This window comes from Rhea pennata, chromosome 22 (genome assembly GCF_028389875.1).
Source record: "Rhea pennata isolate bPtePen1 chromosome 22, bPtePen1.pri, whole genome shotgun sequence".
NCBI lineage: Eukaryota > Metazoa > Chordata > Aves > Rheiformes > Rheidae > Rhea > Rhea pennata.
Window position 1 is genome coordinate 8,663,305 of NC_084684.1, and position 21,230 is coordinate 8,684,534.

At 54.6% G+C, this 21,230-nt stretch overlaps 3 protein-coding genes across 3 annotated transcripts; 2 read left to right on the plus strand and 1 right to left on the minus strand.

Moving 5' to 3' along the window:
- Positions 1–519: 519 nt before the first annotated feature.
- On the minus strand, positions 520–7,605 carry NOL9 (nucleolar protein 9). The gene is made up of 12 exons (XM_062593270.1): positions 7,399–7,605; positions 7,105–7,330; positions 6,844–6,971; positions 6,525–6,663; positions 5,860–5,956; positions 5,038–5,135; positions 3,944–4,105; positions 3,468–3,756; positions 2,598–2,709; positions 2,123–2,300; positions 1,187–1,320; positions 520–855 (listed from the first exon to the last, which is right to left on the minus strand). The coding sequence occupies exons 1-12, from the start codon at positions 7,603–7,605 to the stop codon at positions 727–729; spliced, it is 1,899 nt and encodes a 632-aa protein (XP_062449254.1). The 3' UTR covers positions 520–726.
- An 87-nt stretch (positions 7,606–7,692) lies between these two features.
- Positions 7,693–13,367, plus strand: TAS1R1 (taste 1 receptor member 1). Its single transcript, XM_062593735.1, has 6 exons — positions 7,693–7,894; positions 8,278–8,708; positions 9,158–9,931; positions 10,516–10,728; positions 11,157–11,277; positions 12,460–13,367. Exons 1-6 carry the CDS (start codon positions 7,693–7,695, stop codon positions 13,365–13,367), a joined length of 2,649 nt encoding a protein of 882 aa, XP_062449719.1.
- A 114-nt stretch (positions 13,368–13,481) lies between these two features.
- Positions 13,482–20,883, plus strand: ZBTB48 (zinc finger and BTB domain containing 48). Its single transcript, XM_062593736.1, has 10 exons — positions 13,482–13,826; positions 13,978–14,228; positions 15,670–15,781; positions 16,632–16,724; positions 17,287–17,373; positions 17,845–17,999; positions 18,644–18,780; positions 19,200–19,364; positions 19,860–19,948; positions 20,531–20,883. The coding sequence occupies exons 1-10, from the start codon at positions 13,482–13,484 to the stop codon at positions 20,825–20,827; spliced, it is 1,731 nt and encodes a 576-aa protein (XP_062449720.1). The 3' UTR covers positions 20,828–20,883.
- The last annotated feature ends 347 nt before the right edge of the window (positions 20,884–21,230 follow it).

Sequence of the window (21,230 nt, forward strand, 5' to 3'; positions counted from 1 at the left end):
TCTGCACGGGACGTTGCACCAGGTCAGAGCCGCCTGCGCCACGTGAGCGAACGCAGACACATCTTGCCGGCCAGTTCCGCCGACATCAGCGTTTTGTAGGGCACCACCCCGACAGCCTCTGCGGCCCAGCTACAGGGGCGCCAAGTTTAGCCGCAGCAATTCAGGAGAGAACTTCTGGTGAGCGGCTGACTCCCTCCAGTGGCCGCTTTCAGTTACCTAGCAAAAGGATTTTCTAAAATAGCTGTAATAAAATCAAACAGGACAGTGAAGCTCTCAAAGAAAGATGCAAGTTAGTTATGGATTCAGGGAAAGAATGATCTGTGCAATTTCTGACCAAAAATCACGAGTAATGGATTTGGTTTCTGCTGAAAGTAGAAGGCTAAAATTTAAACAGCAGAAGGAATCACTTTACTAACTTGCTCTGTGAGAAAGAAGGAGCTTTCAATAACTATTCCCAAGTTACACTAGCTATGCCTAAGTCAGTACAGGCTTAGAGGAAAAAAAGTCCTAACAAACAAACATTTTTAATAGATATTTATTACAAAACACCAAAATACATATTGCAAATATAAAAGAACAATAAAAATGGACATGTTGTAATATCCACACTGGACACTTGTTCAGGGTCACGCAGAGCTCTACAGTATCTGGGGCTTCTGTGAATACACCTAGCTCTCACAAGGCTCCGTATACAACAAATCCTGTATTTCAAGCTCTCAAAGTCTTTTAAGTGAAATCACATGGGAACATGAACTCCCTTCTCTTGAAATGCTTCTTCTTTTTCAGCTTCCCAGATCCTAAGATGCTGTAATTATATTCTGAGGTGACGTAAGGTATCTCTCCTTCAATTCCTTGCTGGAAAAACCAGGAACAGAGAAACAAATTCAGGAAATTAAGTCTTCAGCTATAACACATTTTTTTTCCCTCTAAATAGGCTGAAAAAGTCTGCAGGGGAAAAGCAGTTAAGGTTTCACTGAACAAACTCCACTGATAGCTGAAAATTGAGAAAAAAACAAATCTCCTCAGTTATTTTTATGCATTAGGGACAATTCCTAGTAGGATAACCACTTCTTAGTGCCCAGAAACTTCTGGACACACACAAGCCTAAGAGACAGACAGACACACACACACGTGATCTCCAGGCTAACTTTAAATAGCTTCTTCCTACTTCCTATGCAACTCTTACCTGGCTCACAAGAATACAATTTGGAACAGCGATATTTCCAAGAAGCAGACAGTTCACTAGTCTTAGGTTCTCAGGAGGTACTGGTGTCAGAATATGATAAAGCTTCTTCTCCATATCAACCCCTCTGACAATTCCTTGAAAATATATGCAAAGTTCAGTCTTAAAAAAAACAGCCTGTGAATTATTTCAGACTTGTACAGTTGCTGCACACAGTGGAAGCTCTTTGAATAACTGTTTTTTCCAGAACTAAGAATGGGATTCTCCAAACATCTTTGAGAAAAACCCGTATTTCCAGATCCTGACGTTCAACACTTCAGCATAGATTAAAACCAGCTAGTTTCTCATATTGCTATAAATCCCCATTTATAACTACATGCTCCTACAGACACTTCAACAAGCTCCAAACTGAGCTCAAGAACAGAACTGTACTATTAAATTCAGTCTTCTGCAAAGAAAACTGAGATTAGTTGACCACAAACACTACTGTTCCAGCTCTGCTCAGAGAAAGGAAATTGCTTCTCTCTGAATATGAAATAAAAATTTAAGTCTCGGTCAACACAAGGATTTTCACACAAATCATTTAGAATCTGGTTTTGAAAACATAAATCTAAAAATGAGTAATCTGTCAAGTTACCAAAGTGCAAGTGAGAAAACAAGCTACAAAAAAATAAAATAAATAAATAAAAACCAAAAAACAAACAAACAAGAAAGCCACCACGCAGTGACATTCCCCATAGCCATTACCACACTGCAGTGGAAAACAGAGGACTCCAAGCACAGCTTATAATGGAACACATTTCTGCAGTAGCAAACACTTACTCTTTTATCTAATCCTACTTTTCCAGTTGCCTTTGAAAGAGACTACTGATAATTCTGTCATTCTGCAATATCCCTGTCAGATTTTGACAAGTGGGAATGTTTCTAGGAGTCACTCACCAAAGCCAAGGCAATCGCAGACTGGTGTCTGTGTCAACAAGACTGGTCCGTCAGTTTGGGATCTGACTTCATCTGGTATCCTGCAAAGCCCAACCCAGCTGGCATTCATAGCATACATGATGTTGGTAGGAGCAACATCAGTGTGAATAACCCTGAGTGCAACAGCATTAAAAGGTACCTAAGGAAAAAACCTGCATACCATTAGCTCAACATCAATTTAGTTTGATTTTTCAGAGACAATGCTAAGTATACAAAACCCGAGAGCTTACAACCCACGTGTAGAAACACACTATGCCACACTGACACATCAGCAAAAATCTCTTTTAAACGCACTGGTTTTTTTCCCCTCCTCCTAGTTTAAAGAGGTGTTTTCTCCCCACAGTTCCACAAAACATTTGCAGTGCAAGCAGCACTCTAAATTCTTAAAGGCCAGCCTCCCTGCAACAGTTCCAAGTCTTTCAAAATTTCAGTTTACCTGATATGGCACAAGACTCTGCAGAGGAAGTACTGATCCTACGTCTGGGGGTTGCAGCTGACCAAGGTAACCCAGTATCGCCATGTCACGTAAGATACCACTATGTACCCGGCTGGAAAAATAATCACAAGAAATCAAGAAAAGGTAATGCATACAGCAATATTAGCCACTATTTCATACCAGTTTAGTTGTTATATCTTCCCACACCAAAGAAATCTTAGAACTACACTCTTACTAACTCTAATGGAACAGAAAACTCAGGGTATTATTTCAATTTCAAAAAGGCCTTAATTAACAAAGTAGTTAAATACATACATACAGTCTCTTATTAGATACTGCCTCCCTTCTCTGACCACGATGCTGACACATCTTTCAATTAGTCAGTCACAACACAGAGTACAATACTTAAAATTAGCAAGAAAGATTCAAGGTGCAGAAGAATATGCATTTCAGAGATATAAGCAACACAGACTGACTTGAAGTATGAAAAAAACCTAAGAGATAGCAATCACCATCTACGTCTGTAAGAAATGGGTAAGGAACTTGCTCACAAGAGCAAGAGAGAGCATGCATGAGAAAGGAAAGAAACAGACATTAACATTCAGTGACTGCAAGTGGAAGCCAAGCCCAGAATAGATGTAAGTAACTGACGCAGGTACTGGGAATAGAGTTTTCTAAGGTTTTGTTTTTGTTGTTTGTTGTTCCTCCCTACCCTAACACAAGGCACTAAAACTAATCAACTCTGAATGATGTAATGGGGCTCTGAAGGCAAACACAAAGAGAAAGCTCTCTATTATACATTTACTGCCAGACTAGGAATGTTGTTTTAAGCTCATCAAGCCCACAATATAACACTAACTTTCTACTTACGCTTCACCTGCAACTCCTGCTCGAGGGAATTCTGGATGAATATACAGCAATTTGTATTCAGGAGCCAAGGTGTCTCTCTCCCCTTCAGAGGGCTTCCAGTTCTCTGCTCTGCTTGCATTCATCTGCTTGCACTTGGGTTGCTGTTTGCCTTTAGTATATAGGCCAGGAGCAAGATGAACATACTCTGGAGTCAGCGGAGCCATAGCCTTCCAGTCATACACATCCATCTGAACAATGTGACTGGGTGACAGCAGCCGAATGATATCAGTCAGAAGCAGCAACCCCTCGCCTTTAGGGAGCAAAGGGAACATGATTGCTGCTACTGTGTAAACAAGTGCAAACACTGACTATAAAACAGCAATACCGGCTCACGTGGAGTAATCTGCATTTTCTAGTTCCAGATGTAGGAAGTGTGGCGGTACAGATTACAACATTCTGCCTCATCTCGTAAGAGGTTTATGCCGTTTGCCGTTTACCTTTCACCCAGCCCATGGTGTTGATGACTAAAGGCACCTCCTTCTTGTAGGAGTTAAACACATACTTCACTACATCAACATATCTCTCAGAGTCCTGCTCACAACTGGGCTGTCCATAATACACCATCTTACGTGGCATTCGCTGATGAGTGAACGGGGGACCTGCGAAAGTGAAGAACCAACCTCTGGTAATTTCAGTAATTTAAAGCAACTATAGCACATATATGCAATCTCTTCTGAAAGCAGCTTAGAGGTTTCTTCTGTTTTGTTTGTAATACGCTAAGAGTAATTGTTCTGCAGTCAGCACCTATGGAGAAGTTTCTGAAGCACTTTTTCTCTCTTGCATGACTCTGTGCCTTTTTTTTTTTTTAATGAGCGTTTTCACATTCTTGAGTTTTCAAAAACTCGGGAACTATCTTCTAGTATAGAGTGTATAAGATTAGGGTTGGTAGAAGGAGATAAAGAAGAAACAACCTGAATTACAATGAGTAATCCATTGTACGAGATTGAATTTAGCTCTGAAATTTCTCTATGCATAGCTCTACTCTCTATGACAGACTACCCAAGAAATAAACCAGTCTGGTCATATCCTTTTTACACAAGCACCTGAATCCACTGGTGACCAAAAATACCAGTGGTTTTTCTGGTCATAATTTTCTTGTGCTTAGAACAATAGTCTCCAACCTACATGAATCTGCTTTGTATTTTTCAAGTTACTTTGATCTTGTATTAGACCTGCTTCTACAGACCATAAATAACGAGAAAGATTTTCCCAAAGAGACCCTACACATCTGAAAGCTGGCAATGCGCTTTTGTCTGCCACAACCTGTTCCAACTGCTTCTAGAACAAGTATTTTCTCTTCTCTTTAAAACACACAAGAAAAACCCAGGAGAATAACTCCAGGTTACTTAACGAGACTTTCACAGGAAGTTGAGGCCCCTAGCATGGAAACTTTTACAGCTTTTCTTCTATTCTTTGCCATGTACCTGCAATAGATATGGCCAGTTCACTCAAAGTACAAATTCTACACAGAAAGCGCCTTCAGAGAATGAAACTTGTTTCTGGCAAGAGCAGAAAACAGCAAAATACATACCAAGAAATGGCTCTGTTACATTAGTTAAAGACACACACCCAGGCGGTGTAAATTCCGTTTGACCTATATCACATTCCAGATACTCAACAGAGGGAAGGCTGTAATAAAGGAAGCCAATGTATTAGGTTACACCATAAAGAAAAGAGGCCACAACTTGCAAAATATCGGAAGCAGAATCTAATTTTGTTCAAGGCCATTCAAATTAAATTCTCAAAATACAAACTACCACTTTGCTCTCTCCTCCCTTGACTTGAACAAATAGCATGATCAGCCAAGCAAAGAACACAAAGGGCTCATCTACACCACATTTCAGATCACATGATACATGTTTATGCTATTAAAACTGCTCCACACTATTCCATCTATGAGAAGATAGGCTAGAACGGTACCTAGAAGCAGTACCAAGCAGCACCCCACCAACTATGAGATTTACAGAAGCTTTATTTTACGCAAGCAACGATTAAGAGAACAAGTTTCCACACCTTATTGTGCCAAGCAGCTTGGAAGACCCCCAACAAATTGTAACTTTCTGCGTATGATTCTTAAATGGTACGACTCCCCATTCCTTACTGAACTCTAACTACTTGGTGTCCAAGCAGTTCATGTACTCTAAGACATCAAGTAAGTAGCAGTTCGACAGAAATATTTAAGTAGCCAGCTTTTCTGGAAGGAATCCAAAACAGGAATTCTTAACTTAATTTTATTCTTAATACTCAACCTCCAAATGGTAACCTTTTGAGAATCCTGGCAGTCAAGTTTTTCTTTCTTCCTTACCCTAAATCACATGCAGTACTTAAAACTAGAGAAAATGAAAAGACTCACTGATTCAGTAGCAGGTTAATTAGGTATCTGTTAAATGTTGACTTTCCAACATTTTTTGGACCACACACCATAATCACAGGGACACCTTCATCTTCCGCTGGAAAAACAAACATACTTTGAAACAGACCAGTACCATAAGTTACTTTGATGCGCCCTGTTTATATGCATCTGAGACAGAAAGAGAAAACGAAAAAAAGGAAAAAAAAATCCCACTAAGTCATCTAGCTGGAATGCAAGCATTTCAAATAAAAAAGGGGGAGGGGGAGGAAGAAATCCTTCAAAGATAAAAGGGTGTTAACAAAAGTAAGAAAGGCTCCTAAAAGGAAGAAGTCAGCTCTAGCACAAAAATCCATACTTATGAGTACCAGCTGCTCATGACATTTCACATGTTGCTGCATAGACGAGGGGACATTTTTTCTACCCACTGCAAGCAAGAGCAAAACATGAGCTTTGACATCAAATTGAAAAGCGCCCTCACATCTGTGCACTACCTCTCTAGCAGGTGATGAAAGAGCTCCAAGACTCACACTATTTAGATAAGCACCTGACCCCACAACAAGCTTTTTTCCAAGGGGACAGTCTCCCTAGTTATAATTAAAGAGCGACCTTTCTCGAGGCTACTAGCGCAACTCAAATTGGCAGTCGCACCAGCAAACAGCGCTCACCACAGCACGCTTGGATCAGCTCCTCCAGGGCCAAGAACATGCTCTCCGACACCAACAGGCCTCGCTCAGGGCTACATTTCACGATCCCAACGGACGCCAGAACCGCATCTTCGGGCGTGAAGTTCGGCTCTTCCTTTTTCTAGGGGTCGGTGGAGAAAGGCTTAGGCTGGCGCGCGTGAGGGCGGCGCAGGGTGCTGACAGGCCTCCCACAAGGCGCGCTAAGCCACGCTGTGGCCATGTTTTGGGGCTCTTTTGGAGACAGACACGGAGGGACGAGGTGGCGGCCGGGTCGAGCAGGAAGTGCGACGCTGGGGCTCACCTGGGGCTCGAAGAGGCGGGAGAGCGGCGGGTGGCTCAGCAGGAAGCGGGTCACCGGCGTGTCCAGGTGCTCCAGCAGCACCACGGCGCACTGCGGCGAGAACCGCGCCATCACCTTCACCCGCGCCTCTGCAAGGCAAAACGCCGCCTTCACCGCGCGCGAAATGGCGGCGGCGCCGCGCCCCAAATGGCGGCGCATCCCCCCCCCGAAATGGCGGCGGCAGAGGGCAGCCCCCCCCCCCCCGCCCCGGGGCCCACTCACGGCGGCGGACGCGGTGCGCCCGCATGGCGGCGCGGGCGGCGGCGCGCAGCTGGCGGAGGTCGGCGGCGGGCTGGGCGGCGGCGGGCAGCGCCTCCAGCGCGAGGGCGCAGTGCGTGGGCGGCGAGAAGAGCTGCTGGCCCGGCTGGTGCGAGGCGATGGCGAAGCCCAGGACGCGCACGGCGCCGTAGAGGCAGGTGAGGCGGCACTTCCCGGTGAAGGTCAGCGCCTGCGGGGACACAGCCGTGAGGCGGCGGCGGCGGCGCGCGGCGGGGCCCGCGGGGCCGCAGCACCCACCTGCTGCGGCGCCAGGAGCAGCACGGCGGCGCCTTCGGCCGCCTCCACCGCCGTGAGGCCCGCCTCGGCCGGCGGCACCATGCCGGCGCGGACGAAGGAGGCGGCGAACTCGCGCCAGGCGGCCTCCGCCCGCCCCCCGCGGGACGCGGCGGGGCGCACCGGGGCCCGGCGCGGGCGGCGGCCCGGCAGGCCGCGCCGCGCCGGCATGGCCGCCTCAGCCCTCCCCCTCCACTGCCGCCGCCTCTCGCGAGAGGCGCCGCCCGGCGCCGCCCCGCCCCGCCCGCCCCCACGCAAATGGCGGTAGCTAAGAGACGCCGCCGCCCCGCGCGCCCCGCCGCCGCCTTCGCCACGGTGCCGCTCGCTCTGCTCTGCCTCTGCGCCCGCGCCGCCGCCGCCGCCGCCTTCGCCAGGGACGGCGACTACACCATCGCTGGGCTCTTCCGGCTGCGCAGCCTGCCGCCGCGGGCCGCCGCGCGTGGACGCCTGCGGCGAGTGAGTGCGCCGGGGCCGCGAGGGGGCCGTGAGGGGACCGCGGCGGGGCCCCCGGGGCCGCGAGGGGGCCGTGAGGGGACCGCGGCGGGGCCCCGGCAGGTCCCCCGTGCGAGCGTGGGTCCCCCCTGCGGCACCGCAGCTCGCAGCGCCTCAGGTGCAGCCCGCTTCTTCGCCCTCACAGCCGCCCGTGCTGGGAGGGCGGAGGGCAGAAAGGCCGGCGCGTCGCCCCGAGGAGAGCGCAGGGGAAACGGGAGCTACCAGGCGCCCGAACTAGGACGGGCAGCCGCGCCGCGCAGCTGCGGTAGCAATCGCGCGTCCCTCCGTACCGCGAAGTCGCGGTCCCCGATTCATCCTCCCGAGCGCTTTCAGCTGCTGCTGGGTGGGCAGGGCAGGGCGCAGCAAAGCGAAGCGGCACCATCGTAGCGTGTCCGTTCGCTCGCCGGCCCCGGGCCCAGGGGGACCCGTCCGCGGCGCTCCAGCAGGCGTTTCGGATACACCTGTGTTCGTGCAGCGCCAGCGCCTTCCGCAGCCACGGCTACCGCCTGTTCCAGACCATGAGGCTCACTGTGGAGGAGATAAACAACTCCAGCACCCTCCTCCCCAACGTCACCTTGGGCTATGACGTCTACAACACGTGTTCGGAGTCTGCCAACATACACGCAACGCTGCGCGCCCTTGTCCGGAAAGGGCAGCACAGCATTGAGGTGCTCCGTTCCTTCCAGCAGTACGAGTCCAGGGCTGTGGCTGTCATCGGGCCCGACAGCACTAATCTGGCCCTCACCACAGCAGCTATCCTGAGCGTCTTCCTTATACCAGAGGTAAGCTTAGCTCCCCCGCAGCAGGGACGAGTACGTTGCAAAGGGGTATCTGAAGCAAAAGCAAAGAGCTCTTGAGCACTAATTTTGTGAGAGGAGAGCAGGCTTGGAGTTGCAGAGCAGGTAGATGACTGTTGGCTAGAAACGCAGCCTCGGTGCTCCTCTGTAGTACCTGGCACCAGCTTTGGTCTGGCAGCATTGCCCAGGATCTCATCCCAAGGTTTTCGCTCACAGGCAGGAACCACGCCTAGCTGGCTGTCCTTCAAAGACTTCTCTTGCAGCAGCACACAAAGGAGCACTTGCCTTCAAGTCTGCCACCTCCCCAGCTCTAATTCTCTTCAAGAGACCTACTTGTGCCATCTCCTCCTTGGGCACTGTCGCATGGTGCAGGTGCCCACCTCAGCTGTCACTGCTCAGACTGGGTAACCTCCTCTCCCTGACTCCCTCTGCAGATTAGTTACGAAGCTTCTGTGGAAACGCTGAGTCTGAAGCGGCTGTACCCCTCGTTCCTGCGCACTATTCCCAGCGACAGGCAGCAGGTGAAGGCCATCGTCCTGCTGCTGCAAAAGTTCAAGTGGACTTGGGTTGCTCTGCTGGGCAGTGACAACACCTACGGCAGGAGTGGATTAGGGGCCCTCCACAAGCTGCTAAGTGTGAACGACATCTGCGTTGCCTACCAAGGCATCATCCCCTCGAACAAGGATGCCAGCAGCCCGGAGCTCCGCCACATGGTCAGAATCCTCACAGATACCAGGGTCAATGTCACCATCGTCTTCTCCAGCAAGCACATTGCCCGCCCCTTCTTTGAAGCGGTGGTCCAGGAGAACATCACGGGCATGGTCTGGGTGGGCACTGAAGACTGGTCTTTAGCCCAAACGATCTGGCATGTGCCTGGCATCCAGAATATTGGCTCTGTGATTGGGATGTCGATCAGGCAGGCAGAGTCCATGATACTGAAACATTCTGAATCTTGGAAAAATGCAGAAGAAAGCGCCAACAGCACAGGGGCAGGTAGGGGAAATGGTGGAAACAGCAGAGAGAGCACCCAGCTGAACTGCACTCAGGGCTGTACAGGATGCCACTTGCTCACCACCACCCCTGATGAGTATGACACGAAAGCCTCCTACAGCGTGTACACAGCTGTGTACGCTGTCGCCCATGGTCTCCACAACCTGCTGGGCTGTGCTTCAGGAGCATGCAACAAAGACAGAGTCTATCCCTGGCAGGTAAGAGCAATGCAAGGAAAGACCTTCCCTTTGCGGTATGGATTTTCCCCACAAAGTGGTACCCCTCATGTGCAGGGGTTTTCGATCCCCCTCAGACAGTCACCTCCAAGCAGAAGGCAGGCTGTTTTGGCAGCTAGGGCGCTGTTACAGCATTCAAAACCGAGTCCTCCACACTGCTCCCAGTTATAAATCTCAGCCTCTGGCATGTGGATCAGTGCAGGCCTTCTCTCAAAGGCCTCCCCTTAACTGATGTCTCCAGCTGTGCGAGTCTCCATCTGCTTTCAGCTTTCCATCCGGATGCTGCGCAGAGGCTGCCTTGTGGGCTTCCGCTGCCCATCACAGTCCAAGCAGCCTGGATGGATCCAGGCCTGCACTCTGGGTCATTTCCATTCCTCTACCACGAGCCCCTTGCAAAAACCTGGAGGAGAGTTTCTGCAGCTGCGTGTACGCTAGCTGATGAGGAATTTGAGAGAGGAGATATGAGCACAAAAGGGGACCTCTAACACCTCTCCCACCTGAGACAAGGTTCTCGGTGGGAGTCTTGTCATCATGAAGGGCTTTTCTCTTACTCCTTGGTCCTGCAGCTCCTAGAAAAAATCAGGCAAGTAAACTTCAGCCTGCACGAGAACCAGATCTCTTTTGATGCCTACGGGGACATTCTTAAAGGGTACGACATCGTTACGTGGAACTGGAGAGGCCCAAGCTGGTCTTTTGACGTAGTTGGATCTTTCAGTGTAAGCCCTGACAGACTGAGTATCGACCAGGACAAAATCCTATGGCACACAAAAGATAACCAGGTACTGTTCTGCTTCCAAATCGTGTTTATTGTTCACGGTCAAGCCAGCTACATTCCCACAATTTCTTTAGTGCTTTCCCGTAACAGAACAAATCTGAGGGCAGGAAGCAACAATAAGGGGGTGGGAGGATCTCTACATTCCCACTACGGGCAACTTTTGCCAAAATCCAGAAGGAGGCACGCGAGCCTAAAAGCCTCCCAACACCTGTTTTTACCTTTACTGTTAAACATTCTCCCACCAACGTGTTGGAGGGGCGATGGCGAGTCTCAGCCACTGCCCAGGGTCTATCCTGGAATTAAGGGCAGGAAGCTTCCCAAACACTGCCAGCGTGGGCCTCGTGCTCAGCTTGACCTGTCCTACCGCCCATCCCGTTTGCTGCCGCAGAGGCTCGGCCTCTGCGTGCCTGATCGCTGCTGTGCTCCCGACAGGCTCCTGCCTCGGTGTGCTCCGAGGCCTGCCAAGCAGGGGAGAAGAGGGTGCAGCAAGGCCGCCACAAGTGCTGCTTCAGTTGCGTGGCCTGCCCAGCAGGAACCTTCCTGAACAGAATGGGTTAGTAAATCCTGAACGGCTTCCCCCACCCCTTTCCTTGATGCTCTGCTCCTGACTGCACCTCTCCTCCCTGTTCTGTCTGCTCCCTGCTTCTGTCTTACCCCTTGCCCTTCACCCAGCCCCAGCAGCTGCCTCCTCCTCTCTCACTGACTTTTCTTTGCTATGAGGAGTAAATATATTTGAGGTCACCTAAATGCAGGTCAGTCTGACATCTCCGTTTAAATGCTTGTGGGTATGCAAAAACCACCGCCGGTGCTTGACCGCAGCCAGGGCCCAGCGCTCTGCTGGGTGAAGCTGCTAACGGATGGTTCCGCGCAGTCAAATGACCAGCTGAGGTGGCGCCCGCAGAGCCCGCTTCCTGACGTGCTCTGCCACCTCCTTGTGGTGCCCGGAGCAAGGGAGGATCTGCCCGACAGCTGCTTCCTGCACCACATCCCCTGGGAGGGGGATTCAGCCCCAGGCTGCCTTTGTCCCCCCAGTGAGGATGAGTCCTTCCGCACCACGCGGTCACTAGCCGCTCCCCAGACCTCGGGGCACATGGAAATGTGCCCTGCCCGGGACTGGCAGCAGGACTGTCTCGTCTCAGGCACCCTAGCCACAGCTCCAAACTTACTGCCAGCAGGTGCCCCTTGACACGTGGCAGCCCTCCCTTGAGCGAGGACGAAACCCCCAGCTTTGGGTAACAGCAGGCACAGGGAACGTCCGCAGGCTGTTTCTGAACGTGCCTGGTCAGACTTTTCCCACATCCGTACCACACCTGAAGAAGCAGAGCTGCTGCAGGCACTTGCTAGTCTTTGCAGGCCTCTGGCTACTGCTGCAGGCAACTTTCCCTCCTGGCCTGGATCTCGGCCAGTTCAGCAGTAAGCCCTGGCCAGAGCTCTCCCCTTTAATCCCCTTGCCCCGCGCTGCTAAGGGCGTGCAGAAGGGCACACCTTAACTCCCGGGCTTGCTGCCTTTCGTCCCAAGCAGCGGACCACGCGTTGGGAAAGGAGCCCTGCTGCTACAGAAGGCTTGGAAGTGCCCAAGCTGAAGGAGCAGAGCCCGAGGGGCCTGCGGAGCGGGCAGTCCCAGCCAGAGCCTGTGGGCGGTGGGAGGGGTGGCACTCCAGGCAGGTGGATCTCTTACCTGGGTCCGCGGCGTGGGAGGCGCCTCAGCTCCTGCCCGCGCCCGTGTCCTCTGCAGACCTCTACGCTTGCCAGTCCTGTGGGAGAGATGAGTGGGCCCCAGCTAGGAGTGAAGCTTGCTTCAACCGGACTGTTGAGTTCCTGTCCTGGGCCGACCCCACCTCCTGGGCCCTGCTGACTCCCATGGTCCTCTTCCTGCTGCTTGTGGCAGGGCTGGCTGTTGTCTTTGCCCTGAACATCTCAACACCAGTGGTCAAGTCAGCGGGCGGCAAGATGTGCTTCGTCATGCTGGGCGCTCTGGCCTGTGCCTGCAGCAGCCTCTTCTGCTACTTCGGCGAGCCCACGCGGCTCACGTGCCTGGTGAGGTTCCCGCTCTTCTCCGTGAGCGTCACCGTTGTGCTCTCGTGTATCGCGACTCGCTCCTTCCAGGTCCTCTGCATCTTCAAGCTGAACAGGAAGCGGCCGACCCTCTACGGGGCCTGGAGGAGGCACCGGGGGCCCGCGCTGTTCATCGGCGGCAGCACGGCCGCGCAGGCGGCGCTGTGCCTGCTCTCGCTGAGCCTCAGCCCGCCGGTGCCCTGGCGGAACTACGGCGCGTCGGCCGAGCGCGTCGTGCTCGAGTGCTCGCAGGACACCTCGCACGCCGCCGCGGTCGCCTACAACGCGCTGCTCGGCGCCGGCTGCTTCGCCGTCAGCTACCTGGGCAAGGACCTGCCCGGCAACTACAGCGAGGCCAAGAGCGTCACGCTGAGCCTGCTGCCGCTGCTGGCCTGCTCCGCCTGCACGCTGGCGGCCCAGGGCCGCCCGCTGCCGGCCGCGCTCGGCGGCCTCGCCGCCCTGGGCGCCCTCCTCGGCGGCTTCTTCCTGCCCAAGGCCTACGTCGTGCTGCTCCGGCCGGGGCGCAACACGCCCGCGCACTTCCAGCTGTCCGTCCAGCGCTACACGCGCCGCGCCGCGCCGCCCTGACACCGCCGCCGCCATCGCGCGCCGCGTCACGTCCGGCGCGCCGCGCGCGTCACGTCCGGCGCGCCCGGAAGATGGCGGCGGGGGGCGGGCGCGCGGCGCGGTAGCGGCGGCGGCATGGCGGCGGCGGCGGCGGCGCACAGCGTGCGCGTGCTGCGCGAGCTGAACCGGCAGCGCGCGGCCGGGCAGTTCTGCGACGCGACGCTGGGCGTGGGCGGCCGCGAGTTCCGCGCCCACTGGCCCGTGCTGGCCAGCTGCTCGCGCTTCTTCCGCGCCCGCGGCGGCGGCGGGCGCGTGGCGCTGCCCGAGGGCCTCGCCGACACCTTCCAGCTCCTCCTCGACTTCTTCTACACCGGGCGCCTGGCGCTGACGGCGCACAACCGCGCCCGCCTCCTGGCCGCCGCCGAGCAGCTCGGCGTGCCCGACGCCGTGGCGCTCTGCCGCGCCTTCCGGCCCGCCGCCGCCCGCCGCGCCGCCGCCGCCGCCGCCCCGCCGCCCGCCGGCGGCCCCGGCGACGAGGCGGTGCGTGAGCGGGGCCGGGGGGGAGGGGGGACGGGGCGGGCGCGCGGGCGGCGGCGGCGCCGCGCGGTGACGCCGGGCTGTTCCCCCGCAGGGCGCCCGCCCGGCCCCGGCCCCGGCCCCGGGGCGCGACGGCGACGGCGGCCGCGCTCCCGAGAAAAAGCCCCCACGGAGCAAAAGGAAGCCGAAGCCGGGGGAAAGGCCCGGCAGTTCGGGGCCGGCAGGGAGGCCGGAACTGCCGGAGGCCGCGACGCCGGGGAGCAGAAAAGGTACAGCTGTGCCGGTTGAGTGCCCCACCTGTCATAAAACGTTCCTCAGCAAATATTACCTAAAAGTGCACAACAGGTAAACGTTCTCGTTTTTATTCCTGTTCCTTTCGCTCGTAGGGACTTGCGCCGCGACCGGCCTCCACCGAGGCCGTGCTGCGCCAAGCCGTAGCGCCGCGTAGCCGAGCTCGGGCTCGTTTCCGCACTCGGCTTGCAGTCGGGAGCCGGAAGCGAGCGTGCTCTGCCTCGCAGCCCCCGCCGCGGGAGGCTCTGACCTGGACAGAGCTGTTCGGGGCGAGACCCTCAGCACAGCACCCCTGGGCACACGGTCGGCCCGTTCCCACGCGCTTTTCTGCGAGGGGGCTGGGTAAACGTTCCTGGTTGCAGCTGGCTGGTTTAGAAGCCTCAATCTCTGCTGGGACTGGAGGGGAGGTTCCCCAAACCAGCCTGCGCCCGTTGGTTTTGGGGGCGGCTCCTCAGCACCCATTGAGACACTTGGTCACTACTGTGGGGACGAACGCTCCGGTCCTCGACTCGGGTGGGATTTACAGGTGTCCGGAACGGATCCGAGAGCCGCGAAAACAGTGTCGGGCATCTGCTGGCCTGAGTTTGAGAAGAGCCTTAGCGCCAGCAGCGCTCAGAAAGCGCTGGGTGAGGGTGCTCTGCGGCCCTTGAGGGGGCCACGGCAGCTGCGGGCTGATGGCGTTGACGCGGGGAGGAGCTGCCAGCCCTTGGCGCTGTGGGCGAGAGCCACGCACACATCGAGCTCTCGGAGCTTCCTGGCTTTCTGGATAGCGTGCGCAGTGAGGGATTTAAGTCCCCAACTGTGTGAGCCACAAGCAGAACGCTGTGTGGAGCTTCAGCCTTAGTAACTAAGACCGGAACGGGCGCTGTCCATGCTTGCGGCGAAGGGCGCAAGCTCCAGCTTTGTCTGTCGAGGGCAAACCATAACAGCAGTCGGCTGAGGCTTCACACTTCAGCGTGTTGGCGGAGCGCAGTGGGCACCGCAAGCCCGGCCGCACTCTGGGAGCGCGGACCAGAGTGCTCGGAGAGCACTTCGGTGTGCCAACGCTTTCAGACGCTGCGGAATCGGCGCAAGTGGCTTTAAAGGTAGCTCTCAGAAGATGCTTCCCAGCCCCCGGCGAGGGCTGTGCGAATACTGACTCCGTGGCAGTTCGTGAAGGCTTCGTTGTCTTTGCCTCTTCCCGTAACCAGGCAGCTTTTCCAAACTGAACAGCGCTTCTCAAGCAGCTGCTTAATGCGCCAAAGTAGGCTGGAGCCTAGTAAGAGGCAGTTAGCGAAGCCTCAAGGCACAGGGTGTGGGGGATTAACTGGAAGGAAATGGGTTTCTTGCCAGTCTCCTCAGCAAAGGATGTATGTGAAGGATGCAGCGTAGCAGGCCCTGTGAATGTAACGGGAGATCCTTTTAGGCAAGCAGTTGCTAACCCTGGGCCTGGGAAGGGGAGATCTCTGCTATTAGACTGGCGGTAACGGATGCTCTTTGTTTGTATTCCTTGCAGGAAACACACTGGAGAAAAGCCATTTGAATGTTCCAAATGTGGTAAATGTTATTTTAGAAAAGAGAATCTACTGGAACACGAAGCTAGAAATTGCATGAACCGATCTGAGCAGGTATTTCGGGGAGCAGCAGCCAGTGCCTGGAGCAGGGGGGCAGGAGAGGGCGCAGACGCGGTTCCATCGCTGCAGGGCAGCTTGAGCAGGCGCCCTGCCCGTGGCCGGCTCACTGCTCTCCCACCACCGTCCTCAGTGCAGCCTGTGCAGTGCAGCTCAGCTCGGGGGGCCTGCAGTGCGTCTAAATACAGTGAGACGCTGAAAAAAGCAATACTGTGAAAACTGAGGAGTTTGTCCCAGAAAACGGAATGCTCGTTTGTGCTCGGGGCACAGGCAGGACCCCCTGTCCCGCACTGCTTTGTGCTGTTGAGAAGGTAGCGTGTGGATTGCAAATCTTCTAGCAAAAGGTGGCTGCTCACGGGAAGCCAGAGCTCTGCTGCTGACAGACAAGTGCCAGGCGCTTGGTGCGTTCCTGCCTTTCTGCAGGAAGTGAAGTCGAGCCTCTTCCCAACCGCAATCCCAGTTACTGCTGGCTGCTGGACAAAAACTGACCTTGTCGCTACCACGCAGCACGTATATCGAAGGTGGGATTCCCACAGAGTCTGGTGACAGTCCACTTGGGATGAGCATAGCAGAGGCTTTTGTTCGTGGCACCGTGGTGCAGGGTTGCTGTCCAATTTGCACCATTTTTTTTTTCGCTCTGAGCTTCTCGAGCACGTGAGAATCCTCTTTGCTTTGTAAAAGATCCGGATTTCTGCAGCCACTAGTTAAACATTCTAAACCACTTGCAGTGCTCCTGACAGCTGAGCACTGATTTAAATGGCTGGGCTAGCTGCCGGCTTTATGTTGTACTCCTGGCTGCTCTATTTTCTTGCTTCTGCAGAAGCTGACGCCTTCTCCTTTCCTGCAGGTTTTCACGTGCTCTGTCTGCCAGGAGGTATTTAAGAGGCGAATGGAACTGCGGTTGCACATGGTGTCGCACACGGGGGAAATGCCGTATAAGGTCAGCACCGCCCGCCCTCGAGCATCCCTATGAATAGCCGCGAGAGGCTGTCGCTGCGGGAGGGGGTGTCCGAGCAAACATGCCTTTCTATTCTGGAGAGGGCCTGGCGCTGCCCAGCGGGCCTCGTGCTGGAGCCGCATCCTGGCTGCGTGGCGCTGACTCAGGATGGCTCGGCTGGCGCGGCACCACCGTGTGTCCGTGGGCCGTAACCCGGGGCTTCGTGTGGGCACGGCTTCTTGCTTTCATAACCCTCTGCCTTTACCTCGTATCCTCCAGCTAATCGCAGCAGTTCCTTTCCCCTTGTCTCCTGCAGCGCCGGCCCTCACCGAGGGGTGTTCCCTCTCTGTGAAGGAACCCGCACGTGTTTCGGGGACACACCAGGGCTCGGTGGTTTTCCCGGTGGCTCGGCTTTGCAGGCACCTGTGACCTCACCAGGGATTCGCGTTCTGCATCAGAACATCGCGCTCTGCCTGAGGCACAAGCCTGCCATCAGTCTTCTAATTGTGTCAAAATTGCTGGTCTGCAGGTGGCTAGAAGCTGACTCTCTTCTCGTGCATTTCAGTGCTCCTCCTGTGCACAGCAGTTCATGCAGAAGAAGGACCTGCAGAGTCATATGATAAAGTTACATGGGGCACCAAAACCACACGCGGTAAGGAGGGCAGGATCGCGCAAGACGAGGGGTGTGGAGGTGGTGTTCTGAGAGAGAACTGTCCTGTGCTACTGTCTGGCCTACAGAACGGTGGCCACTGTCCTTTCCGGCCCCGTTAAGTGGGCAGGGAGTTACAGAGCGCTGAAGAGCTACTGAAAAGAGGTTTGGGGGGTAAAGGAGCAGCCATCCTGTTTTTCTAATGGACCTGAATACTGACCGGCAGCTCCTTTTCGTCACTGTGCCATCTCTGGGAGGTGGGTGTGGTGGGAGCTGCAGGGATGCTCCTAGACCAGCAGTAGCACACTGAGATCCCTCGTGGGTGGTACGCGTTGTGCTGGTGGCGCCCACCGTCCTCACCTGGAGCAGGGGGCTCTGCCGGCAGCTTGGCCCGAGCCACGCTTTGGTCTTGTGCGCGTGGTGCAGCGTGCCCAGCCCAGCAGCCTAACCTCAGCCTCTCCCGTGGCCTTGCAGTGCTCCACCTGCTCCAAGTGCTTTCTGTCTCGGACAGAGCTGCGCCTGCACGAGGCGTTCAAGCATCGGGGGGAGAAGCTGTTTGTCTGCGAAGAGTGTGGGCACAGAGCCTCAAGTCGCAACGGCTTGCAGATGCACATCAAGGCGAAGCACAGGTACGACGCAGTCCGTTCCATCCCCTACGTCGTCCTTACTCCTGGCTGTACTTTCTTCCCCAAAGGGCCCTGCTGGATGGGTTGTGGGGAGCCTTCTGCAGCATCTGCAAGATAAATTAGATGGTACTTGCCTTGCTCCAACTTCTGTTGCAGTGTTTGGCCCAATATCCTATCCGGAACACAGTGAAGGGCCAACACTTAGTTGTGCTTTTCTGTTTTCCAAAGACAGAAGTCCACGCTGTCTGTGTTCACCTGAATGTGTAACGTTAACGTAGGTAATGACAGAGACGGTCGTGAGCAGTTTTCCTGCCTAGGTTATCAATGTTCTTGAAGCCACGAGCGTGTGTCAGCAGCTGCTCTCCACACTCATCCTTCTGCGTTCCGTTTCCTGGAGCTGTTGTAACATCCATGAGGCAGGAGGCTCCAGCTCCGAGCCTAGGGGAGCCTGCAGCTGCAGAATAGCATTTGTGGGCCGATACTTTGGCTTGAGAGGGGTTAGAAGTAGAATTTAATTAAAGGACTTTAGAATGATGGGAACCGCTAACTTTAGGGACTGCAGTTCGCAAACACAGAGGTGAAAGTAAAAGCAGTTCTTTGAGCGGGAACTGTCCAGGAGGAACCAGACGTGCTCTCCCTGTCCTCAGAAACGAGCGGCCCTATGTTTGTGAGTTCTGCCATCACGCCTTCACCCAGAAAGCCAACCTCAACATGCACCTGCGCACGCACACCGGCGAGAAGCCATTCCAGTGCCACCTCTGCGGCAAGACTTTCCGGACGCAAGGTATCCCCCCTGGGCGCGCAGAGCCACGTCCTTGCAGCCCCTGTCCCACCCCGCAGCAGCTGCCCCACCTCGAGGCCTGTCGGTGCCAGTGGTGCTGAGCGGGCGAGCGCTGTGCTCAGGATAGCCAGGGCCGCTCTTCCCCGGCGGGTAGGCAGGACCATCAGAAAGTGGCTGTACTGAAATACCAGAGCTTTCCTACCTGCCTCCCGTGTGGAGCAAAGCGTGCTCTTGTGAGCATGCAATCACACCTCAAGAAAGAGCATTCCCTTTCTGTGACTGCGTAGCATAGAAGGGGAAGAAATTGATGCCTTTCCCCGATAATGGTTAGCTTAGACCAGCAGGCTCCTAAACATTCGCAACTAGCCCGGAAAAGACAGACCGCTCTGTAACGTCCACTCTCTCCCCACCGCTCACGGCAGCAAGCCTGGACAAGCACAACCGGACCCACACCGGGGAGCGCCCCTTCAGCTGCGAGTTCTGCGAGCAGAGGTTCACGGAGAAAGGGCCCCTCCTGAGGCACATCGCGAGCAGACATCAAGAAGGGAGACCCCACTTCTGCCAGATCTGTGGGAAAACGTTCAAAGGTAAGAGCCGGGGTAGCAACGCTGCTGCGTCCCGAGCAGCAGCGGGGAGACCTGACGCCCGCTCTTCGCTCGGTAGCGGTCGCTGTGCTGCTGTCTTGCTGGGGGGATCATTTGCCTCCCGTCACAGTTTGACACGCGTCCGTATCCACCGAAAGCCGAAGCGTAGCTACTGTTCGCCTGTCTCGGCTGACTTCTCGAATGTCTCTCCCAGCAACGCTCATGTCTGTTTCTGATACAGAGCTGACCAGAGCCTCACTTCTGAGAGGGGAGCAGTTAGGGGGCGAGGCAAGAGGGAACAGATTTTAAAATGGATACGTTGCAGACTGTAGCGTAACTAGAAAGACAAATAAACATCTCCTTTTCCGTGCCTTGGACTAGCAGCACTATATCGCTGCTGCAGTAATGCTTATTACAGCTCGGGCCCACAGCTGCTGAGCTGGAGTGCTCTGATAGTGCTGTCTTGAATGGTTTCTAGCGTCTAAATTCTCTTCTCAGCTGTTGAACAGCTGCGTGTCCACGTCCGCAGACACAAGGGAGTGAGGAAGTTTGAATGCACTGAATGTGGCTACAAGTTTACGCGACAGGTATGACTTTGCTTATTCCGGAGGCCTCTGTGAAACACCCTGAACGTCTACGTTGTGTAACCGGTTTAACAGCTGAAGGGTTGCTCACCTGCGATTGCCGCAGTAAGCAGATTCCCTTCTGTAAAACAGCATGTTTCCTTGGGAATGAAAATGCGTAGTGCACGTAGCGGGGGGGGGAGCAGGTGCTTGCAGGGCTTCAGGCAGCGCCAGAAGAGTAGGAAGGCGCAGTGCTCAGTCGAGACCCCCGCTCTGCCGGCAGCCCGTCCTCTCCCTGGTGTGCCTGAGGCTTTTGCTTCCCCCTTTAGAAAAGGGAGGTGCCCCATCAGGCGCCTTACACCTGAGGGACCCTCCTGTCATGGGCCACGTTGGCTCTGCCTCTCGCTGCGCTCGACTGCACCACCGCATACCTGCTCTTGAGACAAGGAAGTGAGTTACTGGCTTCTCGTCAGAGGTCTCTGTGGGCCCCTGCCCTTCTGCTAGTCCTGCATACAAGTACTGCAGTCTAACTCCTCATATCTGCCCTCAGTAAGAAGCTCTGGGCCTTAGGCCGTTGGGCGACTGTCATTACTCTTGCTTTTAAAGGCTCACTTGCGGCGCCACATGGAGATTCACGACCGGGTCGAGAACTACAATCCGCGGCAGCGGAAGCTGCGAAACCTGATCATCGAGGACGAGAAGGCCGTGGTGGTGGCGCTGCAGCCGCCCCAGGAGCTGGAGGTGGGCTCGGCCGAGGTCATCGTGGAGTCCCTGTCCCACAGCTCCCTGGCCGAGGAGATCCCTGTGCAGAGACTCTGTTCAAACGAGAACTTCTCTACAGCAGATGTTATCGAACAATCGCTTATAATAACAACAACAATTCCTGAAGACTGTGAAACATAACGTGACTCTTTGTACACGCCCTTCCTACCAAAACATAATAAAGCGTTAGGCTAGAATGACTCTGCTCTGCTCGTCCTTTTCCGCCCTCAGGAGCATTGCGTTGCAGCGAGCCCCCTTCTCTCCTCCTGCACAAAGACCAGGTTGCAGGAGAAGTTTCTAATGAAGTTATAATCAGGTATCAAATGAAGAAACAATTACAAAGCTACTAAGAATTACGATTTAAGCTAAGTGTGTGTACATTGTGTGAGAGTGGATGTGACTGATGACTCCATGTATGTAATACTGTGAACTGCTTTTTAGTGAGCTGTCACCTGTGACCAGAAGGGATGAATGGATCACCTCGGATTTCTTACAGATTGCAGTTTTTCACTTTGCCTAGTTAGCTCTAAATTTGAGTCTGGAA